Here is a 24,110-nt window from a genome sequence, read left to right as displayed (position 1 = left end):
CTTCCCATTCTTTTACAACTTCACTGTTCCCTGTGTTACAAATCTGTAATATAAAAACTCACCTACACACTGTACGTAGGTGAGCAGACACTTCTTTATTGCAGCGTTGGACACACAGGGGATCGCTCCACCTCGTGTGCGTGCTTAGTTTCTCTGCTACAAAAGTTATATACAATCAAAGTATACATATTCATCACATTTCCAAGAAACAATTAACATACTCATACCATTTCTGAGAACTCATTAATATATGTAAATGCTCGTGACGCATGCGCCTCCAGGTACACAGGTGGTCGTCTAAGGTCCTCTGGTGGTCGTCCATAGTCTTCCTCATGGTGTCCTTTAGTTGAACCCAATCTTTGCGCATGCTCAGGTTGGTTGTAAAATTCCATTCTTGGAATCTTCTTAAGTTTTCCTCGGTTTACTGACCAGGCCTACAACTTATCATTGTCTTGACAAGCAAATTCTACCTATTCACGATGCTACATTGTTCAACAGTTAGTTTATGATTAAATCACAGATAAATCATACCTAGTTACCTTCATACAGAATATGTATAATTTATTTTTTATTAATCGCTCTCTGGATTATACCATTCTACCAATATCCATCCTTAAAACAATCAATAGTTATTTCTATTAATATTGATTGATTGGCATTCTTGATATTCGAATCAAGGTGGGAAAGGTACGGAACTTTCCAAGCAGCATCACTGGTGCATATCAGGTCACATTGTCACAGGACTCAGATGAAACTTTTCTATTCAATTCTTCATCGTTCCATCTCGTTACTGTTAGTTCCTTAGTATGGAACAGCGACTCCCTGGTGAGGTTCCTATGGTTATTGTTTCTAACTTAACAATCCTAACTTATGCCTTTGTATTTTATTATTTTATTTGTTAATCAAATTTAACCTTTCTATATGATCATATTTTGATTATTTTAGAAAATCAGAGTATTTACAATACCTGTATGCACAGGGACTAAGGCTCAGGCACAGAATTTGCTGCCTTCACTCATCTGTCACAAGATAGGAAATCCATACAACCCATGAATTCAGGGATAATAGCATCCACACAGCAGAAGATGGAGAAGGTATTCACCGAAGCTCTGAGCGGCACCTAAGAACCACAGGGACTCCCCTCTTCCTACACACTTTTCCTTCCCCCAGACATTAACTTTTCCTCTTCATTAAAGCACTGTTGCCTTCTACTGCATATTTACCTTGCACACTTTTCCAAGAGGAATTCCACTGTAAATACACATAGTAAGTGTACAAAAATTGCATTTGAGAAATGCTGTTAACTGAACTGAGTTTTCACAGTAGCTTTATGAACAGGAGGATGCAAATTTTTTTCAGTTATGCTACCTATGTAACGAGTATAAGGTGGGAGGATTTTTTTCCCTAACTGTAGGAAATAAAAGAATTTCTGCTAGACATAGGAATTTACCAATAGAAGTAAGTGGTTAAATCGCTCCCCTACGTTCACAACATCAACCTTCCTCAGAAAGGAGCGGTGTGCACCACTGTTCTGTGGTGATGCCCCTGCTGGTAACCACTGCAGTGTTGTAAATGGCCATGGTAGCGCAGGAAGCTGCAAGTGACAAAGTGACAAGAAATCCACTTTAGTGTTCAGCTCTAACTTGTGCTCTACCATAGTGGCCTCTACCAGGAGTACATTTAGAGTTGCAGGTCAGCCATAACAAGTCATTTTCTTCTGCACACGTCACTATGATCTCCCATGGAAAATGGTGAAGTATTTAGAAACACTTTGATAAAAAAGCAAAAGCAGACATTCTTCATCAGGCAGGAAGCAAAGGGTTCTTTAAAACTCTTTAATGACATGTTTCAGGTAAGCACAGCTTCTCAGATTAATCTAGTCTTAGGCAGTAATATTTGTTCAAATACTGTACAACCTAAAGCCACTCAATTCTCAAAGATTCAGAGTAAGTGAATCAGTGAGAGCACAGGACAGTTACAAGGCCTCGAGCCTATTTAGAAAAATCTATCAAATGCTTTGAGTAACACGATTATCCGTATTGTCGCATTCAGACCAAAACAATTTGACTTGTCTAGAACATCGAGTTGTGTTCCCCCCGCTTTCCCTCAGCAGAGGCATCAGCAGCTCTCCTCTTTGTAACGCAAGTACTACAAACATTTTCCTCATGGTCAGACGAGACGATAACTTCTAATATTCCCTTTCACGTGTTCAGGATCTGTGTTGTAGTCTATTGTTCAGTACAAATATATACAAGGTATTTCTACTTCTCGTTTAGAATCACGGTTACATTTGATCCTCAAAGCTGAAGACCATCTGTGATCTCCCAAATACAATCCCCGCAGCACGCAGACATCAATCCGTCTTACCTGAAATTCTTATTCCGGCACCGGCAGAGGATGTGACCTGAGTAGCTGAGGTTTACAAGAAGTCTGTGCGCTCAACAGTTGAAGTGACACAGGATATACGTCTGGACCCGCATCACCTGAAAGGAAATGACTCCCCGCTAGAAGGCACAGAAGGGGTCCAGAACTGGACTTCAGGTTCAGGGGGGAGTGGGTTTTTTTTTTGGGGGTGGTGGTCTTACACAAAGACGTACGTGTCCAGTGCCAGTGCCAGCAGAACACAAGCTGGCGAGATCTCTGTTTCAAACGTTTATAAAGCCGTTTTCAGCACTAAATGAGCATCGCAAACACAGGTCGGTGAAGGATCCACAGCCGTCAGTAACTAAATGAAGTAAATCAGACACGAATTCCACACGTGGGACGTGAACTGGGGCTCCTCGCCCCGCGCACCCCCCCCGCGAGCAAACCCGAGGGGTGGCCCGAGGGAAGGAGGCAGGGCCCCCCTTCTCTCCAGCACCTCCCTGACGCCGGAGAGGGGCTTGCTGGGCACCTGAATTGTCTTTTTGTGGGGGACCTGGCTGGAGAGAGAGGGACCCCTCTGATGGCTGGCTCTGCCCTTTCCAACCCAGAGTCTGTCCTCCCTTTGCAGAGGCCTGGCACCAAGACACCTTGCCCCGAGGGGGGAATACCTGTTTGGGACAGCCAAGGTCTCGCCCCACCTGACTCAGCCCCAGGCTGATCCGCTGCACGGAAGGCAGAAGGGGCAGTATGGAAGAGGAGCAACACAGTAACTGAGCTCTTGGGAACCTACTTGCAGAAGCCCCTCGCCGCTCCCGGCCCACCCGTGCGTAACCACACAGCATCACACTGCGCCCCTGAAAGTAGGGCTGGGGCAGAGGAGGGCACCGGCCCGACCTGGACCCTCTCCACAGGCCACTTCTCCGCAGGCTGAGGGTGAGGCCACTTCTCCGCAGGCTGAGAGCCAGCCCCCCCACACCTGGGGGCTCCTACGCCTCAGCAGGAGCTGACGGCCGCAACCCCAGGCCCCCGCAGTCAGTGGCTCGACCTGGTGCTGGTGTTACAGAACATCCTGAAACGCAGGGTCAAAGTAGTGTAAAAGGAATGGAAATAATGTGAAGAAGATACTTTGTAATGCGTGCACCTGGTATGTAGACATAAAATTACAGTTAAAAACTGTCTCCACTAACTAACAGTAAGGATTACCACAAGGTCGAAGTCTAGGAAAATAGAATAGAGTGCCAAAACTGTTTTAAGGCTGACCTGCCTCATTGTCATGTGAAACCCACACCTCCTAGCTAGAAAACGCCCCCAACCCAAATAAGCCCCCTCCCCTCTGGGCATGCGTAGGGAATTGGAACTGTATCTGTAAGATGAAGTAAGAAAGGTACTAACCAATAGTTAGTTAAGGGGTAGGAGCAGTAGGCGTAACTAACTTTGTCACCTGTTTTAAATCCCTGTCATGATTTCAGCCAGGGGTGCATGCTGGCTGGAGAGATCCCCCACGCACCCGGTGCCGAATGCAGTAATGCCTGCTCTTTAATAGACCAGTGTGAAGGGGTTCCATTCCCGATTTCGGTGACACTGGCACTGAGGGAGGGAGCAGGAGGGCGCCCGACCGGGGCTGGGCTGGGCACCCTCCACCTGTTCGTGCTGCGAGGCCTCAGGGCGAGGGCCCGCGCCTTCCCCTGAGAAGGCCCAGCACGGCCCGCAGGGCGGGATGGGCCAGGAGCAGCTGTGCCCCGAGGGCCCAGACAGGCTGGGCTGGGGCCCCCCATCAGCGCTGATGTTCTGGGCTGAAAATGGGAAAATGGGGAAAAACTTTGCCGTGCGTGTTTACTGGAGGCTTGTGGCCTGATGCTCTCAGGCCCTGGGTGCCAGTGAGGCTTTCCAGATGGCTGAGTAACGCTGTGCGGCTGTGAGCGGTGGCACAAACTGCTCCGGCGGCCTCGGGTCCCTGGAGGGGGACGTGGATCGGGGACGGGGCTGGGAAGGGCTCTCGGGAGAAAGTCCTTGCTAGAACTGTTCGAGGACCATGAGTGAGTTCAAGTGATGGAGAATGGGGAAATCCTGCATTTCGGGGCCTGTGGGGATCCGCAGGGTGCTGCGTGTCTGGTCCCCGCCCCGCGGCGTGTCCCCAGCACGTGTCCCTGTGTCACAGCAGCCCTCTGTGAGGCGCCGCGCCCCGCACGGGTGTCACAATGGCCAGGCTCTATATCTTCCCAAGGGGCTGGTGCTGCCCCAGTTTCTCATGGCGTTCACAGGAGGAGGACCCAGAGAGAGCAGTGCGTCCATCTGGGGGATCCTGCTGCCCTGAGGAGGATGAGAGCACTCAGAGGTGAGGCGGTGGTGGGGGGCTGGGGGCTGCTGCCTGCTGGGGGCTGCGTCCCCGTCACCTCTCATCCTGCTGCCAGGCACCTCCGAGAGGGCTCTGGCTCCATCCTCTCCCTGCCCTCCGTGGGGCAGCTGGGGACTGCTCAAAGACGACCTGGCCCAGCCGACTCTTGTCGGGGCTGCCCAGCCCCAGCCCTCCCAGCACCTCCTTGCAGGGTCCCATGTCCATGTCCCGCCCAGCTCGAGGTCCCCGTGCTGGACTCGCTCTAGCGCATTGCTGCCATTCTGTCACTGGGGAGCCCAGAATGGATCCAGTCCCCCAGTGTGGTATTCCCAGTGCGGTCTTCCCAGTGCCGCAGTGAGGGGAAGACTCCCTTCCCTCATCCCACTGACTGCCCTCTTGCCAGTACAGCCCAGCACGGGCTGTTAGTGCTGGGAGAGGCTGGGAAGATCCTCCTCCCTCCCTGGTGCAAAGCCCTGCAGCCAGCAAAACCATTTCTTTCTTTTCTTCCAGCTCTCTGCCCGTGCTTTGGTTCTCAGTCCAGACCTGCACATCCTGAGGATGGAGGCAGGGCAAAGAAGGCTGTCCCTAAAGCCGTCACTACCTTTGTGGCTAGTGGGGCTTCTCTGCTAAAGCGGCTGCAAGACCATGAGGTGAGACAAGGGGGCTCGAGGGCTCCCCTCCAAGCCCTTGACTTCCCCAGGTGCCGTGGCAGAGGGGGATTTCGCCTGATGGCACCTCTGCCCTCCTGCAGGCGCTTCGTCCCCAAGCGCCGATCCTGCCGCTCCAGCTGGACTAATGCCACTGCTCCCTCCCTCCTTTCCCTGGGAGCTTGCAGTGCTCTCCTGGACAAGGCAAAGCCTCTGGCATAAATCCCAGCATCTCTCCAGCACCTTTGCCCAAGTGCTCGAGGCCCCACCTTAGCTTTGGTTCCAGAACTGTCCCAGCGCCTGGGCTCCTGCCTGTGCGAGGGGAGCGACACTGTGCCCCAAGGTGCAGGGAGTTCATGGCTCCCCCTCCTCAGGGACTGGTCTCATTCCCACATCTTCCCCTTCCTCGCCTGGCACTGTCCGTCTGACCTCCACCATCCCCCATCCTCAGGAACGACTTCCTAGGCTCCCGCATGGCCTTTTACCCTGGTGGAATCAACCTCCCTGTCTGGCTCTCTGGTAGTGTCAGAGGTGCCGTGGAAGATCTTGCCGTTCCCCATGGCTGTCCTGACCGATGCCTGCAGCTCGTACCTCGTGCCCATGGCAGAGAGATGATTTGGGGGGCAGTAGGTCTCTCTCGTGGGTCCCTGGCAACGAGGGCAAAGCAAGTCCCATCACTCCCATGTGTGGTCTGTCCCCAGGGTGACCGAGTGGAGACATACCGGGAGCTGGAGAGCTTCTTGCAAGGAGACGATGGCAGTTTGCAGAGCGGTGTCGTGAACCGCCTGATAGCAGAGGTGTCCAGTGACATGCGAGCAGCCCAGGTGAGCTTGTTCTCTTTCAAGGCCGCCAAAGCAGCCTGCCTCTGGCCCTGGTTTTTGGGGAAATCCAGAGCAGCACAGAGATGTTCCTCAACTATTCAGACCCAGTGGAGGTCTGAAGGGGACTCCTCCTTATAGGGCATTTGAAGAGGAGATGCAGAGAGTAGTGCAGAGAGGTGGACGCGGGGCTGTTTCTAACTGAGCGAGAGCTGGGTTCAAGCTCACTTGAGGAACAGCCCTGGGAACCCAGCAGCCCCAGTGGAGAGGCCCCAGGGGGTCCTTGAGTCTGTGACAGTTTGTTCCTGGCATCTCTGCAGAGAGGGAGAGAAGGCAGCAGCACAGGGCTGTGCTAGGGAAAAGCCTCCCTGGTCTCACCGGGGAGCTGCTCGCCTACCCCAGGGTACAAGAGGCAGCAGGCGCCCGGTCTGAGCGAACTGCCCCGTGGGGTCTTGCAGGGGAGACAGGGGCGTTCAGCCTGTCCGAGTGCCTCAGCCTTTTTCTTGGGAGTGTTTAACTTGTGGCACTTTTTCAGGGTGTGACAGATGATGTGAAGATGGCTGCTAGCGACGTCCTGGTGGCTCTGGCCCGCTCCCGCTTCCACTTTGTCATGTCTGAGCTCCAGAGCCACCTGAAGGCCATGGGGAAGGTCCCTGATGAGATTGTGCTCCTCACCTTGGGCAAAATGGCCCGCAGCTACGGTACGGCACCCTGGGCCTCTTGGTTTGGGTAGGGGTCTGAGATAACGGGGAGAAAGCACCCTCCCCCTTCCTGAAGGCTCTGTGTTGAACTGGGGGGCTATGAAGTCGCCATGCCTCCTTGCTCTGTGCCAGGGCTGGCCGGCAGCTCTGCCTTACTAGCCCAGTCCTGGTTCCTGGAGGGTGGGAACCCACTGGAGACAAACCCGCAGGGTCTCTGCCCCGCACCGTCCTCCCCATTTCTGTAAAGGGCTTTCCTGTGTCCCCCTTGGGGAAGGCAGCCCTCCCCACAGCCTCTGGCATGTCCCGCATGGCCCAGCAGCCCCAGCCTTGCCAGGGATCGACCCCGGTCTCCCGTGTCTCTCACTGACCCTCTCGGTCCCTCTGTCCCTGCCTTCTCCGCAGCCCTGCGGTGCATCCCCTTCGTGGGAATGACGCTGCTTGCCCTGCGTGCCATGCTGAGCCGGGTGGGGAGTGGCCGGATCCTGCGCGCCGTCTGCAGTGGTGAGTGTCGGCTCCTTAGCTGGGGTCCCAGGGTCAGGGGCTGGGGTGGCCTTTGATGCCTCCATGTGATCTCAGAGGGAACATGGCAGGTGTCAGCCCACAGCGAGGTCAGGCCTTGGCGATCCCAAACCGCTGTGAGTGTGCAGAAGGAGCGGGAGAAGCCCCGGAGGTTTCTGTGGGTAGGACGTGACGGTGCTGCACAGGGGAACTCCTGGGTCTCTTCCCATGGCTTCTGTTCCCCTGTTTACCCTGGGAAATACTGGAGGGGAACAGGCCATTGAGGAGGAAAAGGATGGGGAGGAGGAGAGAAACGGTGGGGTGTTTGAAACCAGACACCTCAAGGGCAGAGCTTGGCCTCAGATGCAGATCTGGTCCTGGGCTGAGCCCTGCCGAGCCTGGGACCATCCTTAGAGCAGGCTTGGGTGAGGGTGCAAGGTTCCGTCCCTGCTGCAGACTCTCACGTGCTGCCCTTCCCTTTCTCCTGGTGCAGTTCTGGAGCAATGGTCAAAAGGGGTCAATACATACTTCAGCAGCCGGGAGCAATGCCCCTTCCCTCGCAACGGGGAAGCGCAGCTCTGTGAAGACATTTACCCAGTCTTCCGTTACGCGCTGGTAAATTGGCTGGGCTGCGAGGAAGAAGAGGTAAGAAGTGCTGCTTTCCACGCCTGGGGCCACAGCGGGGATGTCCACGTTGGTGGGTCTGTCTGTGGCTGGTGGGGTGCGAGCAGAGGGGTGAGGGGAGGGAGCGGTCTGAATGAGACAGCATCCCAGGCCGGGAGCCTGCTGTCACTGTGCCTGGGGCTGGAGGCTCTCTGGCAGGAAGCAGCCGAGTCCTGGGGCCTTTCTGCAGGGAGGGCTGGGGTGCGAGCGTGGGGAACTGCTCTCTCTCCTCTGGAGTGAGCCCTTCTGCTGCAGGGCAGAAGGGAAAGGGAAACCCCTCCCAGTGGGAAGGGCAGACTGGTGTGCAGGCGATGCTGAGTGCTAGGCAGACCTTCAGCCCTCCAAGCAGAGCCTCTCCCTTCCCTCTTCAGGACAAGCAGGCTGTGCTCAGGGCGGTGGCTGCCATGATGGAGGTCCTGCTGCGTGAGGAGCAGCACCGCGAGCATGCCTGGGAGCAGCTCCTCTGGCTGCTGCACCAATCTCAGGAGGTCCGAGACACCTCCCGGGTCAACAAGGTGAGGTGTTGCGCAGGGCCCGGCGTGGCTGCTGGGGTGGGTCTGCGCGAGTGCCACGAGGCACTGGGGAGCTGTGGGGTGCCAGGAGGAGCTGTGAAGGCCTTAGAGAAGGAACAGGGAGGGGGAGAGCAGAGGAGGCCTGAGAATTCCCCGCGCTCTTTGGGCAAGAAAAGAGAAAAGAGGGGAGGGGCCAGAAGGGAGGCAAGAGTCCCCGGGGCTCGTCTTCTCAGGAAGGGAGGCATTGCCATCTCCCTAGGGCTCTGTGTGTGGGAAGAGCTTTGCCCTAATGCCCGGGGCCGTGTCCAGTCCCGTCCAGTGAGGGCTGAGGTCTGATGAGTGGGAAGTGCCAGGAAACGGAGTTGTCAACAGCGGGCTCTGTTCAGAGGAAAGAGACCCTGCCGATGCTGCTCTGAGGGGAGGGCAAACAAGAAGCCCCATCCAGGAAGGTTTGTGGTTTTCCCTGGGAGCTGGTGTTAGGGACTCCCCTTCTCCCAGATGTGCCTTTAGGTAGCTTTAGCCTCCTCTTCCTCCCCCGTTGTCTCACAGACCTTCCTGCAGGCCAGGAACACGCCAGGATTTGTGAGACAGGTGCCACGTAGGTTCCTTAAGGCTGCAGGAGGCCTGATCCTGGCTGTTCGGAATGGGCCTGAGGGGCAGCCCTGTTCCCACAGTGATTTCCCTCTCAGCCAAGTCGCAGCAGGACTCTGGGAGAGGAGGGCAGAGAGCACCCTTTCTTTTCAGTCCCCCTCAATGCTGATGCAGATTTCTTTAAAACAGACCTTGTTCCCACAGCTCCCTGACGTGACCAAAGAGCCTGGCCTGGCCCCTAAGGCAGAACTTCCCCGCTGCATCGCGCTGCAGGGTAAGGAGAGGAGACTGGGCGATCCCCCGTCGTGCTGTGGCGGCTCTCTCCCTGTCCTCGGCAGTCAGAGGCAGCTGCCTGCTAGTGCAGAATGCGATTTCTTCCCTGCAGCACGAATATGCCCTGAGGAGACGGGCATGTTTCTGCACTCCCCGGAGAGCGGTGGGAGCAAGGCCGGTCGCGTGGCAGCCCTGGGCCTGCTGGGAGCGCTGGCCCACTCTGACGGTCAGTGCCATGGGCCAGGGACAGAAGGCAGGGGTTGGGGCTGCTGGGCTGAGAGCAGGAACGGGCTGGAAGTGGTGCACCTGCACCCAAAAGGAGCTGCAAAGAGCGGGTCCCCCAGCCGAGCTGACACCCTGCGACAGGGCTCGAGCTCTCCTCCGGCAGTTAGAAATGGTGGCACACCAGGGATGATGCTCCAAGCTCAGTAACACGGGCAGGCTCGTGGGTGGGCGGGTGGGCTGGTGCACAGGAGCTGCTTGTACCCAAGTCATTTCTCACGTGCTCTGTGTTACCATATTACCATAGCTTTCAGTCCCTATAAAACAGCTGTGCCTCTAGAAATGGAGTCGCTCTGGCTACGCCGCTGCCTCCTGTGAAGTCAGAGTCAGGCCCCCCTTTTCTGTCCCCTTGGTGTGCGAAAAACTTGGAAGCTTCTGCCGTTGGGGCTCTGCCTCAATGCACACCTCTCCATATCTCTTCCAGCACCTGCAGTGAGAGAGAAGCTGCCCCAGGTGGTGGAGGCCATGGGGTCAGTGTGCAACGACCCCAGTGCCCAGGTGAGCTGGTTTGGGAAGGGACAGTGCCACCAGGGGAGGCAGAGGAAGCCTTTTCCTCAGGGCAGAGCTGGGGTGCCTGGGGAAGTGCCAGTGCATTGCCCAGGCGGTGGGTGATGGCTCTTCCCCGGGGAGAGCTGGCAGAGTGGAGCGGGGAGGTCGCTGTGCTCTGTGGGGCAAATGCCCATCCAGCCTGGTGCTAAAGCCCAGCCCTGATGGCAGTAGCGAAAGCTTCTGCCGTGCGCTTGTCATCTCTCCGCGAGCCACAAAGGCTGCCCCCAAGCAAAGGCGGCTTCCCTTTGGGTTTTGAACAGGAGGACCGTAACCACGCTCTCCCCTGGCAGGTGCGGAGGGCAGTTCTGGAGTTCATCCGGGAGCTGCTCAGCTCCGGCTCCCAGAGCTGCTGGGCATGGGATGTGGTGGGGCACATCTTCAACGAGTTCAGCCGGACCTCAGGCAGACTGGTAAGGGCAGAGCGAGACACCTGGGGCTTCCAGCAGTGCCTGGCCTGTGCTGAGAGCTCCTGCAGGCATCCTTGAGCATGGAGAGCTCCACGCTGCAGGGCCATCAGCGCCGGCGCTGCCATTGGAATGACCTGCAAATGGCTGTTCCTCATGTGTGTGTGTGCTGATGTTGGTGGAGACGTCCGTGAATGATGAGGGTTTGCACCCGGGCGTGCCACCTGGGACTGTGGGGCTGCCTGCGCACCCCACAGGCTGAGCTGTGCCCACAGACACCTTCAGCAAAGCTGCCTTGCAAAGGGAGGGGTCTTCTAGGGACAGGACATCCTCCATCCTTAAGTGCTCACAGACAATCAGCAAAACACAGCCACTGCAGCCAGATGGGCCTGGCTAGAGGATCTTTCTGTGGTGTTCTCATACTCTGGCCCTCAAAAGCATGCCCTGCCCATCCAATAGCAGTCTGGGGACGCACATCCCTTCTGCCAAGGGGACAGGCCGTCTGGCAGTCCCTTTGGTGAGTGTTTCCAGCTGGGTGCTCAGGAGATGAAGGATGGGCATGGCTGAGCCTTTTGCTGACTTGCTGAGGATCTTCCCTCTGGCTAGAGCCTCCCTCCAACCAGGGGATCTGTGGGTGTTGCTTTGCTCCAGGGCTTGGGGAGGCTCTGCTTTGGGAGCAGGACAAAGGAAAGAGCCAGGTTCTCCTCCACATCTGTCGGGCTGGGCGTGCTGCTGCCAGGGCTGGCATCAAACACAGCCCTGCTGAAGGGCACGTTCCTCACCATGGCACGACAGCAGCATTTGGGTCCTGGGGGACCGTGCAGACAAGCGGTGTCTCTTTCTGCTCCCAGGCTTCCTAGTCCTTCCCAGGGTCTGGGAAGTGGTTCCCGAGCTGGGTCTGGCCGTCCTTGTCCTCCTTCTGGAGGTCAGTGCTCCTGGGAGGTTGGCGCAGGAGCACTGGTGGGGCCATGCCTGAGCCTTGTCGGTCGGGAGCTGAGAGTAACATGGGTTTTGCCAACTCTGTCTTACAGGTGGCAGGAGGCCTTTTTGCCTGGGTAACACCGGAGGAAGGAGCTCTTCGAGCCCTGTGTGTGGACATCCTGGGCTCGCTGGACGTCTCTCTGAGAGGGATGACCAAAGTAAGTCGCCCTGTGCCCTGCTGCTGTGGCCACTTCTTGCCTTCAGGGCATTTTTCCTCGTGCTTCCCCATGCTGTGAACCTCTCCCCTCACATGTGCTGAAGCACACAAGGCTCAGGGAAAAGCAGACTGTCATTTTTGTCTTTGAGCTGAATAGAAATGCTGATGTGGTGAATTGTCTGGTTCTTCTCTGCAGCTCCTGTGGCCGAGGCTGCTGCAGTATGTGGTGCCAGCCCAGTACAGCGGCATGCTGATCCCGCTCTCCCGCTGTCTCCGAGCCCTAGTTGAGAGACGGGAGAGTGCAGGGTGTGAAGAAGACGAGGAGGAGCCTGACGCCGTGGACTCCCAGGAGCGAGGTAGAAGCTAATGGGTTCAGCCAGGGGCTTGGCCAGTCTGTGTCTACATGCACCCTGCCAGCCCTCAGCAGAAGCCTGGGAGAACCAAAGAGCGGAGCCAGGCTCTGCTGCTGGGCACGAGGGGCTCTGCCCTGCATTGCCCCTTGCCCAGCGCAGAGGCCTGCTTCTCCTGCTCGCAGCACTCTCCTGGCGAGCCGGGGCTTGTTCCTGGCCATGCTGGAGCTGCCTTCGTCCCGTGCTGGGCAGCCCTGGGGATTTCTCCCGGGTCAGCGCCGTGGCAGCACAGCTGCTCTCAGCCCTCAGCCCTGTGCGGAGCATTGGAGGCGCGATGGGCAGGGCATGGCAGGGGCTCGTTGGCTCACCCAGCCTTTCTTCCTCCCCACAGCCCGGCTGCCGGCTCCCCAGGCCCTGCTGGCTCGACTGCTGGTGAGTAGTGGGGCCCGGGGGAAAGAGCTTTTCTGGCCAGGGGTGGTGGGGGAGCCCAGGGCAGAGATGCTGTTGAGGCCAGTGCCGGGATCCCCCAAGGAGGAGGCAGTGTGCCTGAGACTGCCTGGGCCCGTTGGGTATGCCACTCCTTTCTTGGGGCTAGCAGCACCCCGGGTGCAGGAGCGGCATCGAGCTCCCTCCATCCCTCCCTCCCTCCCTCCCTCCCGGGAAAAACTGCAGCTCTGGTGGCAGGAGTGACCCTTCTCTCCTGCCCTCGCCTAGGTGGTGGCAGCAGCTCCTCACAAGAGCGGTGAACGTGCAGTCGCTGCCTTGCAGCTGCTGCAGGCCCTGCATGGCAGGATACACCGAGCCTTGGGGGTGGTGTGGGCGACCGAGATCCCCCTCCTGCTGCAGTACTTGGAAGGTAAAGTGCGGGTGGGGAGGGAGAGGCTGGGGGGAGGGAAGGGGAGCAGGAAAATGCAGCTTCCCAGCGTGACGGAGGAGAATTGTCCCCAGTTCCCCAGCATTTGCTCTGCAGCCTTTCCCCTTCCAGGGAGCCAAAGCTGAGGCTGGGGGCAGCTGTCCCCCAGTGTCGATTTGGCCCAGGGGATGGATGGGGCTGTTGATGTCCTTTTGGAGGGCAGGTCTTGGCGGCACCCCCATGTCCTGGCCGGGACGGTGTTTGGGGGAGGGACAGGACTGGTGCTCCTGGAGGGGGTGCTGCCCCTGGTTTTGGAGAACCAAGTTGCCAGGCCAGACCAGGTTTGCAGCAGCTGTCCTTGGCAATAGCCTGGGAGAAAAGCTGCAAATGGGCAGAAAGTGGTGGGTCATTAAGGAGAAAATGTGTGTTGCCAATGCACGCTGGCACGCAGTGGTCGGAGTTGTTCTGGGAGCTGCAGTGAAGCAGTGGGGATCTGCCGTAGACAGCACGTCCTTGCCCAGCTTGAATCAGTGGCCCTGACAAATGTTCCTGGGATCCCTCCTGTGTCTTTGGCCTCACAAGGGCTTTGGTGTAGGTGCTTGGAGGCCCTTTCTAGTGTGATGGCCTGGGAATGTTGGGAGGTCTGACCGCAGAGGAGACCACAGGGCTTGTCTTTGGTGTGAGCTTAAATAGCAGCGAGGGCTTTTGCTTCCTCTTGCTTTCTAGGGAAAACCGAGAGGTCCCTGGACTCTGCAGAGTGGGAGCATCATGTGCTCAAGGTACAGCTTCCTTGGGGGGTGTCACAAATAGAGGGGGAGAAGAGGGAACAGACAAAGTTGTGGGAGGAAGCTCGGGGCTGCCTGTGTAGGCAGCAGGAGGTGGGGGCACCTCCTGAGTGCCCTGTGCCTCCCCCCGCAGTAGGTGCCTGCCCGCTCAGAGGAGCTGCTGTCTGCGCACGTGCCACGGCTGATGGCTAATGCCCTCTATCGCTGTGGCACACGCCTTAGCACTGCCTCCTCCTCTATGTCTGGCATGCCGGGGGGCTCTCGCCTGAGGTGTTAGGAGAAGAGGGAGGCTGGTGAAAAGAGGGCTGGGTGGGGCAGGGGAAGAGTCTGCCATTCCCAGTAGCTCCCCCCAGCAGTGTCCCGGGACATGCGAGCGTAGAAAGCATCCTGGCCAAGGGCAGGGGAACACTCGCTTCCTCTCTGTTCCCCACAGTTCCTGCGAGCGTCACTGGAGCCCATCGAGGACAGGGCCTGGACCATGGGCCTGAGCCAGGAGCTGAGCCAGCAGCTGGGCAGCTCTGCCCCCGGCTCCTGGGAGAAGGTGTGTCTCCTGCCCCGCGCCAGGGCTGGGGCTCTGCCCACGCAGGCGGTTTTCATTGCTTCCCCTTCTCTTGCCCCCAAAATGCGCCTCCCTGGGCTACTCCAGTGGCTGGCTACCACCAGGGGTGGTCAGGTCTGTCTGGGGCCAGACCTTTCCTGATAGGTCGGGCCATGAGCACATCTCGGACGTGGCCTCTTCTCTTGCAGCTTTTCCTGTACAAGGCCCTTGGGACAGTGCTGGCAGCTTGTCAGGATCTCAGACACGTCCAAGGGCAGGTGCTGAGGTTCCTGCAGGAGACAAGCTTTGTGCAGCTGTCTGAAGCCCAGGTGAGGTGATGTTCATGTCCTGCGCATCCCCTGCCTGTTCCTAGGGGAGAGGCAGGGCTGCTCCAGACCTCGATTTCCCCCTTGCTGCCATTTCCCCCTTGCCGCAATGTCCTGCCTGGCCATTGTTGCTGGCCATGGCCGAGTGCCTGGGCTGGAGCCAACTCCCTGTTTCTCTGTGGTTGCAGGGAATGATTTCTGTTGTGTCCCACACGGCTGAGAGCCACTTCCATCTGGTCTTGGACACGGTGACCATGTTCTCCGCTGCTTTCACCAGAAGCTGGTTTTATCGGACTTCCATGGGCTGGAAGGTAAAGGAGGCAGGGTTTCCCTGTTTGGCTTTCCTTTTTTGGCCGCCTTTCACTTCTACACCTGCAGCAGCCAAATTGTGGCAGCTGCCTTTAGATAAGCATTCGTGTAAGAGCTAGCCGAGACCTCTGTTTCAGAGGGGACGTCCTGGCATTGGGGCCCCTGAGGTGTCTTTGGAGAGGAGGGGGTTTGACACCGGGTGGATCAGAGCCACCCAGCTGGGGCAGCTGCAGCGGTTGCTTGCTTGCAGCCACCTTGCCCCTGACTTAACTTCAGCAGGAGCTGGCGACAAGGGGGTGGGCACGGTGTGACACTCTGACCCTTCCCCAAAGCTGAGAGCCAAGAGCAGGAGCCTGGTGAAGTCTCGCTGGCTCTGCTCCCCACCTGGGGGCTGTGGGGAAGCCTTTCAGGGCAGGGCAGGGCCCTACAGAGAGAGCGGTGCAGCCTGGCCTGGGGAGGTGAGCAGAGTGGGCTCATCTGCACCCCTGACGCGCACGGGCTGCGTGTCTGAGCAGGACCGTGGCAGGCTATGTCAGATACCTTTCCACAGAAAGGTTCCAGGCAGCTCCTCGACCTCTCAAATCAGTGGTAAAAGAGCCAGCAGTGTGTGGTGCTGGCTGCCCCTCGTCCCCATCCCCATGCGAGATCCCAAGCTGTGGGATGGGAACAACTTCTGGCCCTGGAGCTCGCAGCTCGAGGAGTGGCTTGGGGAGCTGCTGGGAGGTGCCCAGGGAAACAAGAAGCTGGTGAGGGTGCGGGGCAGGGCCTGCTGCAGGAGCCTGCCAAAGTCCCGGGGCTGACCTCTCGGGGCATCTCTGTTGACACAGGTCCAGCGGTGGCAGAAGATGGAGAGCGCCCAGGCCATTCGTGCTGCTCTCATGCGCACCTACAGCGGCATTGCGCTGCGTGCCCCCAGGGAGCAGCTGCTCACCCGCGTGGATAAAGAAATCGTGGGCAACATCCTGCGGCTCTCCAGAGCTAAACAGAGGGTAGGAGCATGGGGCGCGCAGGGCAGGGATGTGCCAGGGCAGGGTGTCCCAGCTCCAGCCCCTTGGGGCTGGGGTGTACCGAGATGGTCAGTCTCTTTCTAAAGATCTCCCAAGGAAGGGTTTGTCCTCAACGTCCAGATCCAGCCCCCCATGGGTTTCCCCTGCCCATGCTCTTCTTCCACCTCTCAGCTCAGCCCTTCAAAGAGTTGAAGGGGTGCTTTGCTGTCTTTGGCCTCAGGACTTGCAGCTCAAGCTCGCCCTGGTGCAGAGCATCACCGAGGTCAGCTGTGCCATCCGGGTTGTGGGCAACTGTGGCAGCTTTGAGCTGTCCTTAAAGCAGGAGGCAACGTGGACCTTGCTGGTGAGTGCCCGTAGCCGGGGCGGTCGCACGGGGGAGTTTAGGGCTGTGCCATCGGACTCCTTACCCCAGAGGCACGATGGTCTCTGGGCTTCACGTGAGCTCCTGGAGCTGTGTCCAGAGCTGGTGGGGCTCTTGAGTGCTGGTGCTGGGTGGCTGTGGTTGGGGAGCAGGGGCCCTTCTGCGGTGCCTTTGGGGATGTGTGGGGGTGACGGGGCAGTGTCTGCCCAGGCCTGGCAGCAGAACGTGTCCCCCCAGGGGAGGCGGGAGGGCCGTCCCGTGCCCCTGCCAACTCTGTGCTTCTCTCTCTGGGACTTGCAGGACTGCATCAAGGGGGAGCCCTGGGACTCCCTGGTGTATGGAGTGTTCCAGGCCCTGGAGGAGTTGAGGTGAGGTCTGTTCCCCGGGCTGTGGGGACTCCCAGTGTGCCCCATCCCAGCTGGCTGGGGCAGCCCCAGTGGCCTTGAGCATGGGGCCGGGAGCTGCTGGGGCTGTGGAGTGGGAGGGTGTCCCCCATGTCGGGTGTCTCCCACAGGAAGGGAGCCCCCGGGGTTCCTTAACCTGGGGGCAGGGGTTTGCCTGCTGCCTGAAGGAGGCAGGAATTGCTGGCGCTGAAGGCAGTGCTCGCTGGCGTGGGTGGGGGTGTTGGATTTGGGGCCCTCGATTAGGAGGAACCCAGGTGTGGTTTGAGCTACTCTGGAGACAGTAAATCTCCTTTCTGTTTTCTCTTCCTTTTTCCTCTGGCCAGCAAGCTGAGGCCACCTCTGAGGCGGAAGGAAAATCGCAAGCTGCTGTCAGTGTGCTGCCAGACTGTCTTGTCCTGTCCTTCCGAGGACCAGGACCTGCACAGGAGATGCGTGGAAGATCTGGGCCATCTCCTAGAAACCTTTCTGGAGGCAGAGGTGACCTCTGCCTGCTTTGATGACGTGGTCCATGTGAGTAGCCGTGGGGCAAGAGGGAAAGTGTTGCAGGGGCAGAGAGTGGAGGCCTTAGAGGGTGTTAGGAGGTGGATACCTTTCCTGCAGGAACGTGGGGCTTTGGCTCCTTGCTCTGAGGCTGTGCGTCTGGCCGGGGCCAGGGGCTGAGCTGGGAGACGGGAGCGCCCGGCCACTGCATCCTCAGGCCAGGCAGAGCAGTGGGCCCTGATGGAAGGAAAGCCCAGAGCCAGCCCTGAGCTGGCTGAGAGCAGCCTGGAGGAAGGCTGGAGTGGGGAGACGCTGGCAGGGTAGCAACAGCGGGCTCAGGGCAGAGGCGGCTGGAGGGAGCGAGGCGGTGGAGGCAGCAGTGCCAGTGCTCGGTGGGGCTGGGGATGGCACTGGGAAGGGGCCAGAGAAGGAGGGAGTTGGAGAGGGATCTCAGGGAGAGAAAGATGCCTGTTGTGAGAGAGATGCACCCTGCCTCAGGTCCTGAAGGGCTGGCTCACCTCAGCCGAAGAATGGGAGCGGGAGAGAGCCCTGCAGGTTTGCACGCACGTGCTGGGAGCTTGCAAGGAGCGATTCGAGCTCATGGTGAGTAGAGCCCCCTCGCGTGCCCTGGCGCCCTTTTCCCACCATTCATGGCCCCAGAAGGGAGCCCTGCCCAACTGGGTGCTGGGTTTTGGGGCTCCAGGGATTACGGGGCAGCCCTTCTGCCTGCCCCTCTGCCCAGTCGCTGCTCAGGGAGCAGGATGGGCGATAGAGGGGAGTGGGTGCTGGGGCTGCCTGCGACCCTTTTCCTGCTGCTCTCCCCTGCAGAGAGGACGTCCTTGCAAGCGGTTCGGCTCCCTGGTGGGATTGCTGGCGACTCTGACCAGCGACTGCCTGGCCACGTCCCGCCAGAGGGCATGGGTCTGCCTTGGCTACCTTCTCCAAATGCAAGGTAAGGAGAGTGGGCGCTTCCCAGCCTTGCTCAGCCTGATCCTCCCTCCCTTCCCAGCCTGGCACCACTGGGATCCTGCAGGGCCAGGCCCTGTCCCCAGGAGGGAAGGGGGAGGCAACGTGCTTGGCTGGTTTTGTGCCCCCACCCTGTTAGCCCTCTGCCTCCCTGGACATGTCAGGAAGGATCCCTGGGAGAGGGTCGCTGAGTCCCACCTCCGCAGCGCATGTGTGCGGTTGGTCAGGGCCATCCCCCACTGCTGTCTGAGAGCAGGACATTGCCACCAATGCTGGGGACTGTCCCCCTCCATGTCTGCCCCCCTCCACGTTCCAGGAGAGACAGAGGGTGGTCAGACAACTCGCTCGGATGAGGCCCCTGACATTCCAGAGGGTGCCTTCCCCCTTGCTCCCTGCCTTGAGCCTGGAGAGACAGGCAGCTCCCCAGGCAAACTATCCAAACTCATCGCCGCCAGGGAAGAAATCTCCTGCTGAGCACAAGAGAGGAAACCAATTTGCTGCCCAGAGCAAACTGGGCAGGGAAGAGGGATCTGAACTGCAGGCCCGGGGCGTGCCGCAAAGGGTTGTGTTTGGACCGTTTCCTCTTCAGGCAGCAGGGTCTGCCTGTGCTGAGGCAGTCACGGGGAGGTTTCCTGCCTCCCAGAGACGATGGTGGCCTGTGTGGGAATAGGGGACACAGCTGCTGGGATCAGAGGCCAGTAGCTGCTGAAACCCTGAAGCCCCAACAAATGGTTCAAGGAGGAAGAGGGCTCTTTCCAGCCCGGGATTTGTCAGCCATTTATCGGGCTCAGGAAATCCTGCTGCACCGAGTTCAGGAGGGCCCTGGGTTTCCCTGTGGCTTTCACTGCCACCCCCTGCGTTCTCCTTTAGCAGTATCTAGGGCCAGAGGTTGGGTTTCTGTGGGCGTGACTCCCCTTTTCTCCTGGTGTTTGTTCCAGCCAGGACCATGGAGGTGGTGCCTCAGGCAGATGAGATCAGGTGCCTTGGTGAGGAGCTGAACAGCCCAGACACCGTGCAGACCTGTGCCAAAATAGCAAAGGTAACTGGCCTCAAAAGAGCAGGGTGGGGGCCCAGCTCCTGGGCTCCTGCACGTCTCCCTGCTCCCCTCCAGCATCCCTCGCTGTCTCCAGAGCAAGCTGTCCAGGATGGCTGTTGTTAGCAAGTAGCAGGAGGCTTTGAGACAAGACTGTCCTTTAGGCATGCGGGAGTATATACCGTATATGTGTGCGTGTGTGATTGCTCTTGTCAGAATACAAATTTGGTACATAATAAGCAAACAACATGGGGGGCGACACTTCCCAATCGGGTAGCTGCATCAGATGTAAACAGCACTGTATGCATAGCAGGAGGAAAAAGTGATTGCCCCCTGCACGACTGCCGAACTAACAGTTCTGTCAAGTTTCCTTTCCATTCTGAATTGCTGGAGCAGAGCTGTGACATGGTCTCTCTTGTTCCTGACTTCTCTCCAGGCTGTTTGCAAGTGCATCCCTCCAGCGCAGGCTACAGACTTTCTGACTGCGGTCCTGCACAGCTTGCTGCACGTCACACCCACGTGTGTGAAGCCACTATGGAAGTGGGTGTTCATCTTCCTGGTGGAATGCAGGAAGGAAATAGTCCAGGAGGTAAAGGAGACCTTTTTCCCATTTGACTTTGTCTTTGCTCCTGTTGGCTGTTTAACGACACCCTGTGCAGTTGGCACAGGCTCAAGAAATGCCACCTGTGTGTCGAGCCAAGGGGCTGCTGAAGGAGTCAGGTGCCCTTGCAGAGGCCCTGCAAGGCGACTTCAGGGTCTCAAAGAGCGTGTTTGGTTTTGCTCTTGCCTCGCTACACACATGTGGGGAGAGTTCTTCAAGCATTGGGTGTAAAACGTGCCCGTGTCCTCTGTGTGCGCAAGGGCACGCAGCTGCTCATACGGTTGGGCCCAGGCACGTGCAGTGACTGAGTCTGTGCGTGTGAGCGCGTGCATGTGTGCGTACGTGCGCACAATTGCCAAGAGCACACCCAGCTCCAGACGTGAGCCAGGGCCAGGCAGGGTGGAAGGGGTGAGGTTTCAAGCTAGGTCTGGACTCTAGGTCTGCACTGCTCCTGTGCTGAATGACTGTGTCTGGGCCCCGCAGGAGGGGGTAAAGGATGCACCGAGCCCTTCTTTCTCCTCCATTTCCATTCAGGTGCCAAAAATCCTGAAGACCCTTTGCACCTACATGCGGCAGAGCACCCACAGGCCCTTCCTGCTCCGGGCCGTGTTTCTCCTCGCCCACTTTCACCAGGAGCCCGTCGTCAGCAGTCTCCTCCGGAAAGGTCTGCCCATGGACAGGTACGTGCACCAGCCACTTCCCCACTGTAGTCAAACAGAGACTCCGCAGCTTGCGTGCACTGGGGTGGTCCAGTTAAGAAGCAGGTCTTTTTTCTGCCTGGGCTGTCTTGAGTGTTGCAAGACTGCGTGCTTGTGTCTCTGCCGTGAGTGGGGCATTGTAAGCCCCATTGCGGACGAGGAGAAGGTTTGAGGGCACTGCAGGACTGCGAAGATAGGGGTTCAGGGGTGAACATCTGTTCCCTTGCAGTGACACGGTGGAGCTGTGGAGGAGCCTGGGGAGAAGCACCATTGGGATTCAGGTCCTGAGGTGCTTAGTGGAGAAACTAAACAGAGCAGGAAACAACTGCCTGGGGACCAACTCCTCCCCTTGTGAGCAGCACAACCGTCAGACTGCTCTGGAGACTTTGATGGTACGTTCAACAGTAGACACGTTTCTGCAGCTTTGCATCTGCTTTGTAACTCCTACTTCGGCATGAGGGAGTCAGGTGCCCTTTGCAGATGCCCCTGGAGACTCCCAGGGCGCTGTGCTGGGCCAGCCTCAAGCAGTGTGGGGAGCTGGGACAGCCTTTGCTCCTGAGCCACAAGGCTGTTGCAGAAGTGACAATTGCGGACAGTAACCCCCCTGCCCCAGGCAGGCAGGGGAACCAGGCTGGTGGGAAAAGGCCTTGCCTGAAGAGGGGCTTCTTGGTCACGTTTCTCTGCAGATCACCCGTGCCATCTCTGAAGTGGTGCTTGCCCTGAGGAGCACGGAGGAGCTCAGGCAGCTGCTTCCCCACCTCCTTCCCAGCCTCCTGAGGTGGGCCAGCGAAACCCTGGGCGAGGAGAGGCTGCTTTCCCCCCTGGGAGAAGGCTGGAGACAACTGTTCCTCAAGGGCCAGGTGCTTGAGGAGAAGCCGTGCAGGTAAGGAGCCGAAGGGGCAGATGGAGGGGCTGGCTTCGGTTCCCCTCGCCAAGGCATGTGCCTTTGTGGGGCTGAGGGAGTGCTTCGCCTGCCCCGCTTCCTAGTTGTGCAAACCGGTCGTCGTGGTTGGGTGTACTTCTGCTCCTTCATGGGGAAACTCCAGCTCCCAGGCAGGAAGGTCTGAGGCAGCTCGTGCTGTGGACGGCTGTCATCTTGCCTTCTGCATACCCTTGCATGCACGATAGCGTTGCACTCCCTCAGCGGACCCCCACCGGGGGGGGAGTGTGACTCTTGCGGGCAATGGCATCATTCTTCACAAAATGCTGGTGGGAAGAGGTATTAGGTGTTCCCTTGGTTCTCTAGCATGGAGTCAGTCCAGGGGCGTGGAGTTTCTTCTGCTTCAGTGGGTTTGGGGCATGATGAAAATGCCAGTGTCGTTAGCTGCAGTCTACGAAGCATCATTCCCGGGGTATTTAGCTCTGCTAAAGAGAAATCTTCCCCTAAGCTGCAGTGATTTGATCTTTCTTTGGTTTTGTGGTGTTGCTGCTGTTTTGATTTTTTCTTGTTTAGTTTGACTGTGTTTTGACTGGTTTTGTGTTTTGTTTCTTTTGCCAGGGTTTTCCTTATGGCTTTAGAGTTGGTGCTAGGCAAATGCATGGCAGAGAAGTGGATGCGGCTGCTCATGAATCGGGCAGCGTGGGCTCACCTTGAAGACCCCCTGAGCCATTCTGATGGGGTGCGTCTCCTGACCAGGTAAGAGCCCCAGGGATGCACGTGGCTGCCTCCTGCGGGGCTGTGCCCAGGGAAACGCCTGCAGGACCCTTCCAGTGTGCCTGGGAAGCCGTCCTGAGCTGACGAATAGTGTCTGCATCGGTGTACGTGAATTTTGGCAACCTGGCCTGTGGCCTTCCTGGGTAACTGTGTGTCCCTCGCTTGTGCTCCCTTGCGCAGCGTCCTGGTCCAGGCTGGGCTTCTATCACCCTGTCTGAAGCAGACCCTCTTGCCATGGCTGGATTCCTGCTCAGTTAAGCTGCGGGTGACAGCTACAGCCTTCTTTGCTGAGGTAAGGCAGGGGGTGGGGAAGGAAGGGTTCAGAGGGTTTTAGTGAGATCCTGCTCCTTGGGATGTCTTTTTTTGTGGGAAGATCCCTGGAGCGGAGCAGACAGGGGAGCGCCTGGCCAGGACCAGGTCCCCACAGCACTGCCTGTGTCCTTCCAGCTCTCTTGGGACTGCAGCACAACAAGGACCCGCGAGTGAAGCAGGTGCTAGAGGAGTCTCTCCACGATACCTGTCCCCAGCCAGCACCAAGGAGTTAATTAAATAAAGCTCAGCACAAGATGCCTAAAGGGCAGTGTATCTTTTTTCCCCCGATGGCACCCTTGTGCTTGGCGGGACCACATGTGGGTGACACCGAGGCTGGGGGCTGCCAGCTGCATGGCCCCTCCTGGATCTTCATGGGCTGGGCACAACGCAGTCATGCTGGGACAGACCCCAGAGCAGGGGTCTCCCCATGGGGTCCTGGGGCCGTGCCCTCCCACTGCCCATGGGGATCCCCTTGCCACCCCTCCCACCATGGCACGACCACCTCTGGCACCAGCAAGGGCTGGCGCAGGGAACAGCCCAGGAGAGCCCTGACCATACCACCACAGCAGGCTTTGCCCTCCCCGGTGTCCTGCCATGCTGGGCCCCCCCACAGCACTTGCCCAGGGACAGAGTGGGGGGGTATCAGGGGAAAAGGGGGGCACTGGGGGGAGTAGGGGGCACTGGAGGATGGGTGGGGAGAACCAAGGGAGGCACAGCAGTTTAGAGGGCTGTGGTCAGGGGGCAGAAGGGGGGCACTGGGGGACAAGTAGGGAATGTCGGGGGGATCTTAAAGGGTCAGCTATGGCTCAGGGGCTGAGCAGAGGGACAGAGTGTAGCAGAGGGCTCTGGCTGGCCCATCGGACCCCTGCCCACTAACACAGGCCCCACTGGTGCTGCTCCCCAGCCCTGGGAGGCCTGGGCACATCTGTGTGGGGCAGGGGCAGCTCCACACAGGGAGCCCACCAGCAGAGATGCGGTTTCGTCCCTCAGGCTGCTGGGCACCCTGGCCCCGCTGCGAGCCCATGTAAGCCTCTGGTCCCCTTTCCCGGGGGTCCTACCATCCCTGTGTTCCTAACTGAAGACCCTGCAAAGATTGCTCAAACACGTGCTCCTGCCTTGCCACAGTCACGTTCCTTGACAGAGGTGGGGCTGGAGCTGGAAGAGGGAGTCAAGCCCCTGACTGGGTGGAACACCAGGCCTGGGGAGGGTCCTGCTGTGGAGGGGGCACCAGCAAGGGCCGAGGTGCTGGGGGTTTCCCTGGGCACCAGCAGTGCTGAGGGCTCTGGTAATCCTGGGAGGTGAGTGTGCCAGGCACGGGGCAAGCGACTGAGCTGGACCTTCTCCAGCAGCAGGCATTTGTATGAGGGGGGCTCAGAGGGACCCCTGTCCTGCCCCACTGCTGCAGGTCAGTCTGAGGCACGTGTGAGCCCTGGCTCCCTGCACATCGGGCTTTGCGCTGCCCTCAAATGGTCTGAGCCTCCTCCCAACCCCACAGAGCTTCTCAGCCCTGCCGGTAACTCCTATTTCCCCCTGACTTGCCGCTCGCATGGACCAGACGCCTTGGTTCAGCTGCATCTCCTGAAAGAAAGCAAAGGACCAAGAAGCCAGAGACATGGGGAGAGAGGTCCCTGCAGAGTGGAGTCCCTGGAGATCATCCC

At 58.4% G+C, this 24,110-nt stretch overlaps 1 protein-coding gene across 1 annotated transcript; it reads left to right on the top strand.

The window, feature by feature from the left end:
• Positions 1–4,633: 4,633 nt before the first annotated feature.
• Positions 4,634–16,300, top strand: LOC132317348 (maestro heat-like repeat-containing protein family member 2B). The gene is made up of 21 exons (XM_059819933.1): positions 4,634–4,699; positions 5,210–5,349; positions 6,048–6,170; positions 6,700–6,865; positions 7,268–7,366; positions 7,857–8,008; positions 8,398–8,541; positions 9,334–9,403; positions 9,515–9,628; positions 10,109–10,182; positions 10,524–10,643; positions 11,669–11,776; positions 11,972–12,131; positions 12,517–12,557; positions 12,840–12,981; positions 13,705–13,757; positions 14,197–14,304; positions 14,511–14,630; positions 14,816–14,938; positions 15,764–15,890; positions 16,266–16,300. The coding sequence occupies exons 1-21, from the start codon at positions 4,684–4,686 to the stop codon at positions 16,298–16,300; spliced, it is 2,235 nt and encodes a 744-aa protein (XP_059675916.1). The 5' UTR covers positions 4,634–4,683.
• The last annotated feature ends 7,810 nt before the right edge of the window (positions 16,301–24,110 follow it).

This window comes from Gavia stellata, chromosome 7 (assembly GCF_030936135.1).
Source record: "Gavia stellata isolate bGavSte3 chromosome 7, bGavSte3.hap2, whole genome shotgun sequence".
Taxonomy (NCBI): domain Eukaryota; kingdom Metazoa; phylum Chordata; class Aves; order Gaviiformes; family Gaviidae; genus Gavia; species Gavia stellata.
This window is presented reverse-complemented; position numbering and strand designations above follow the sequence as displayed.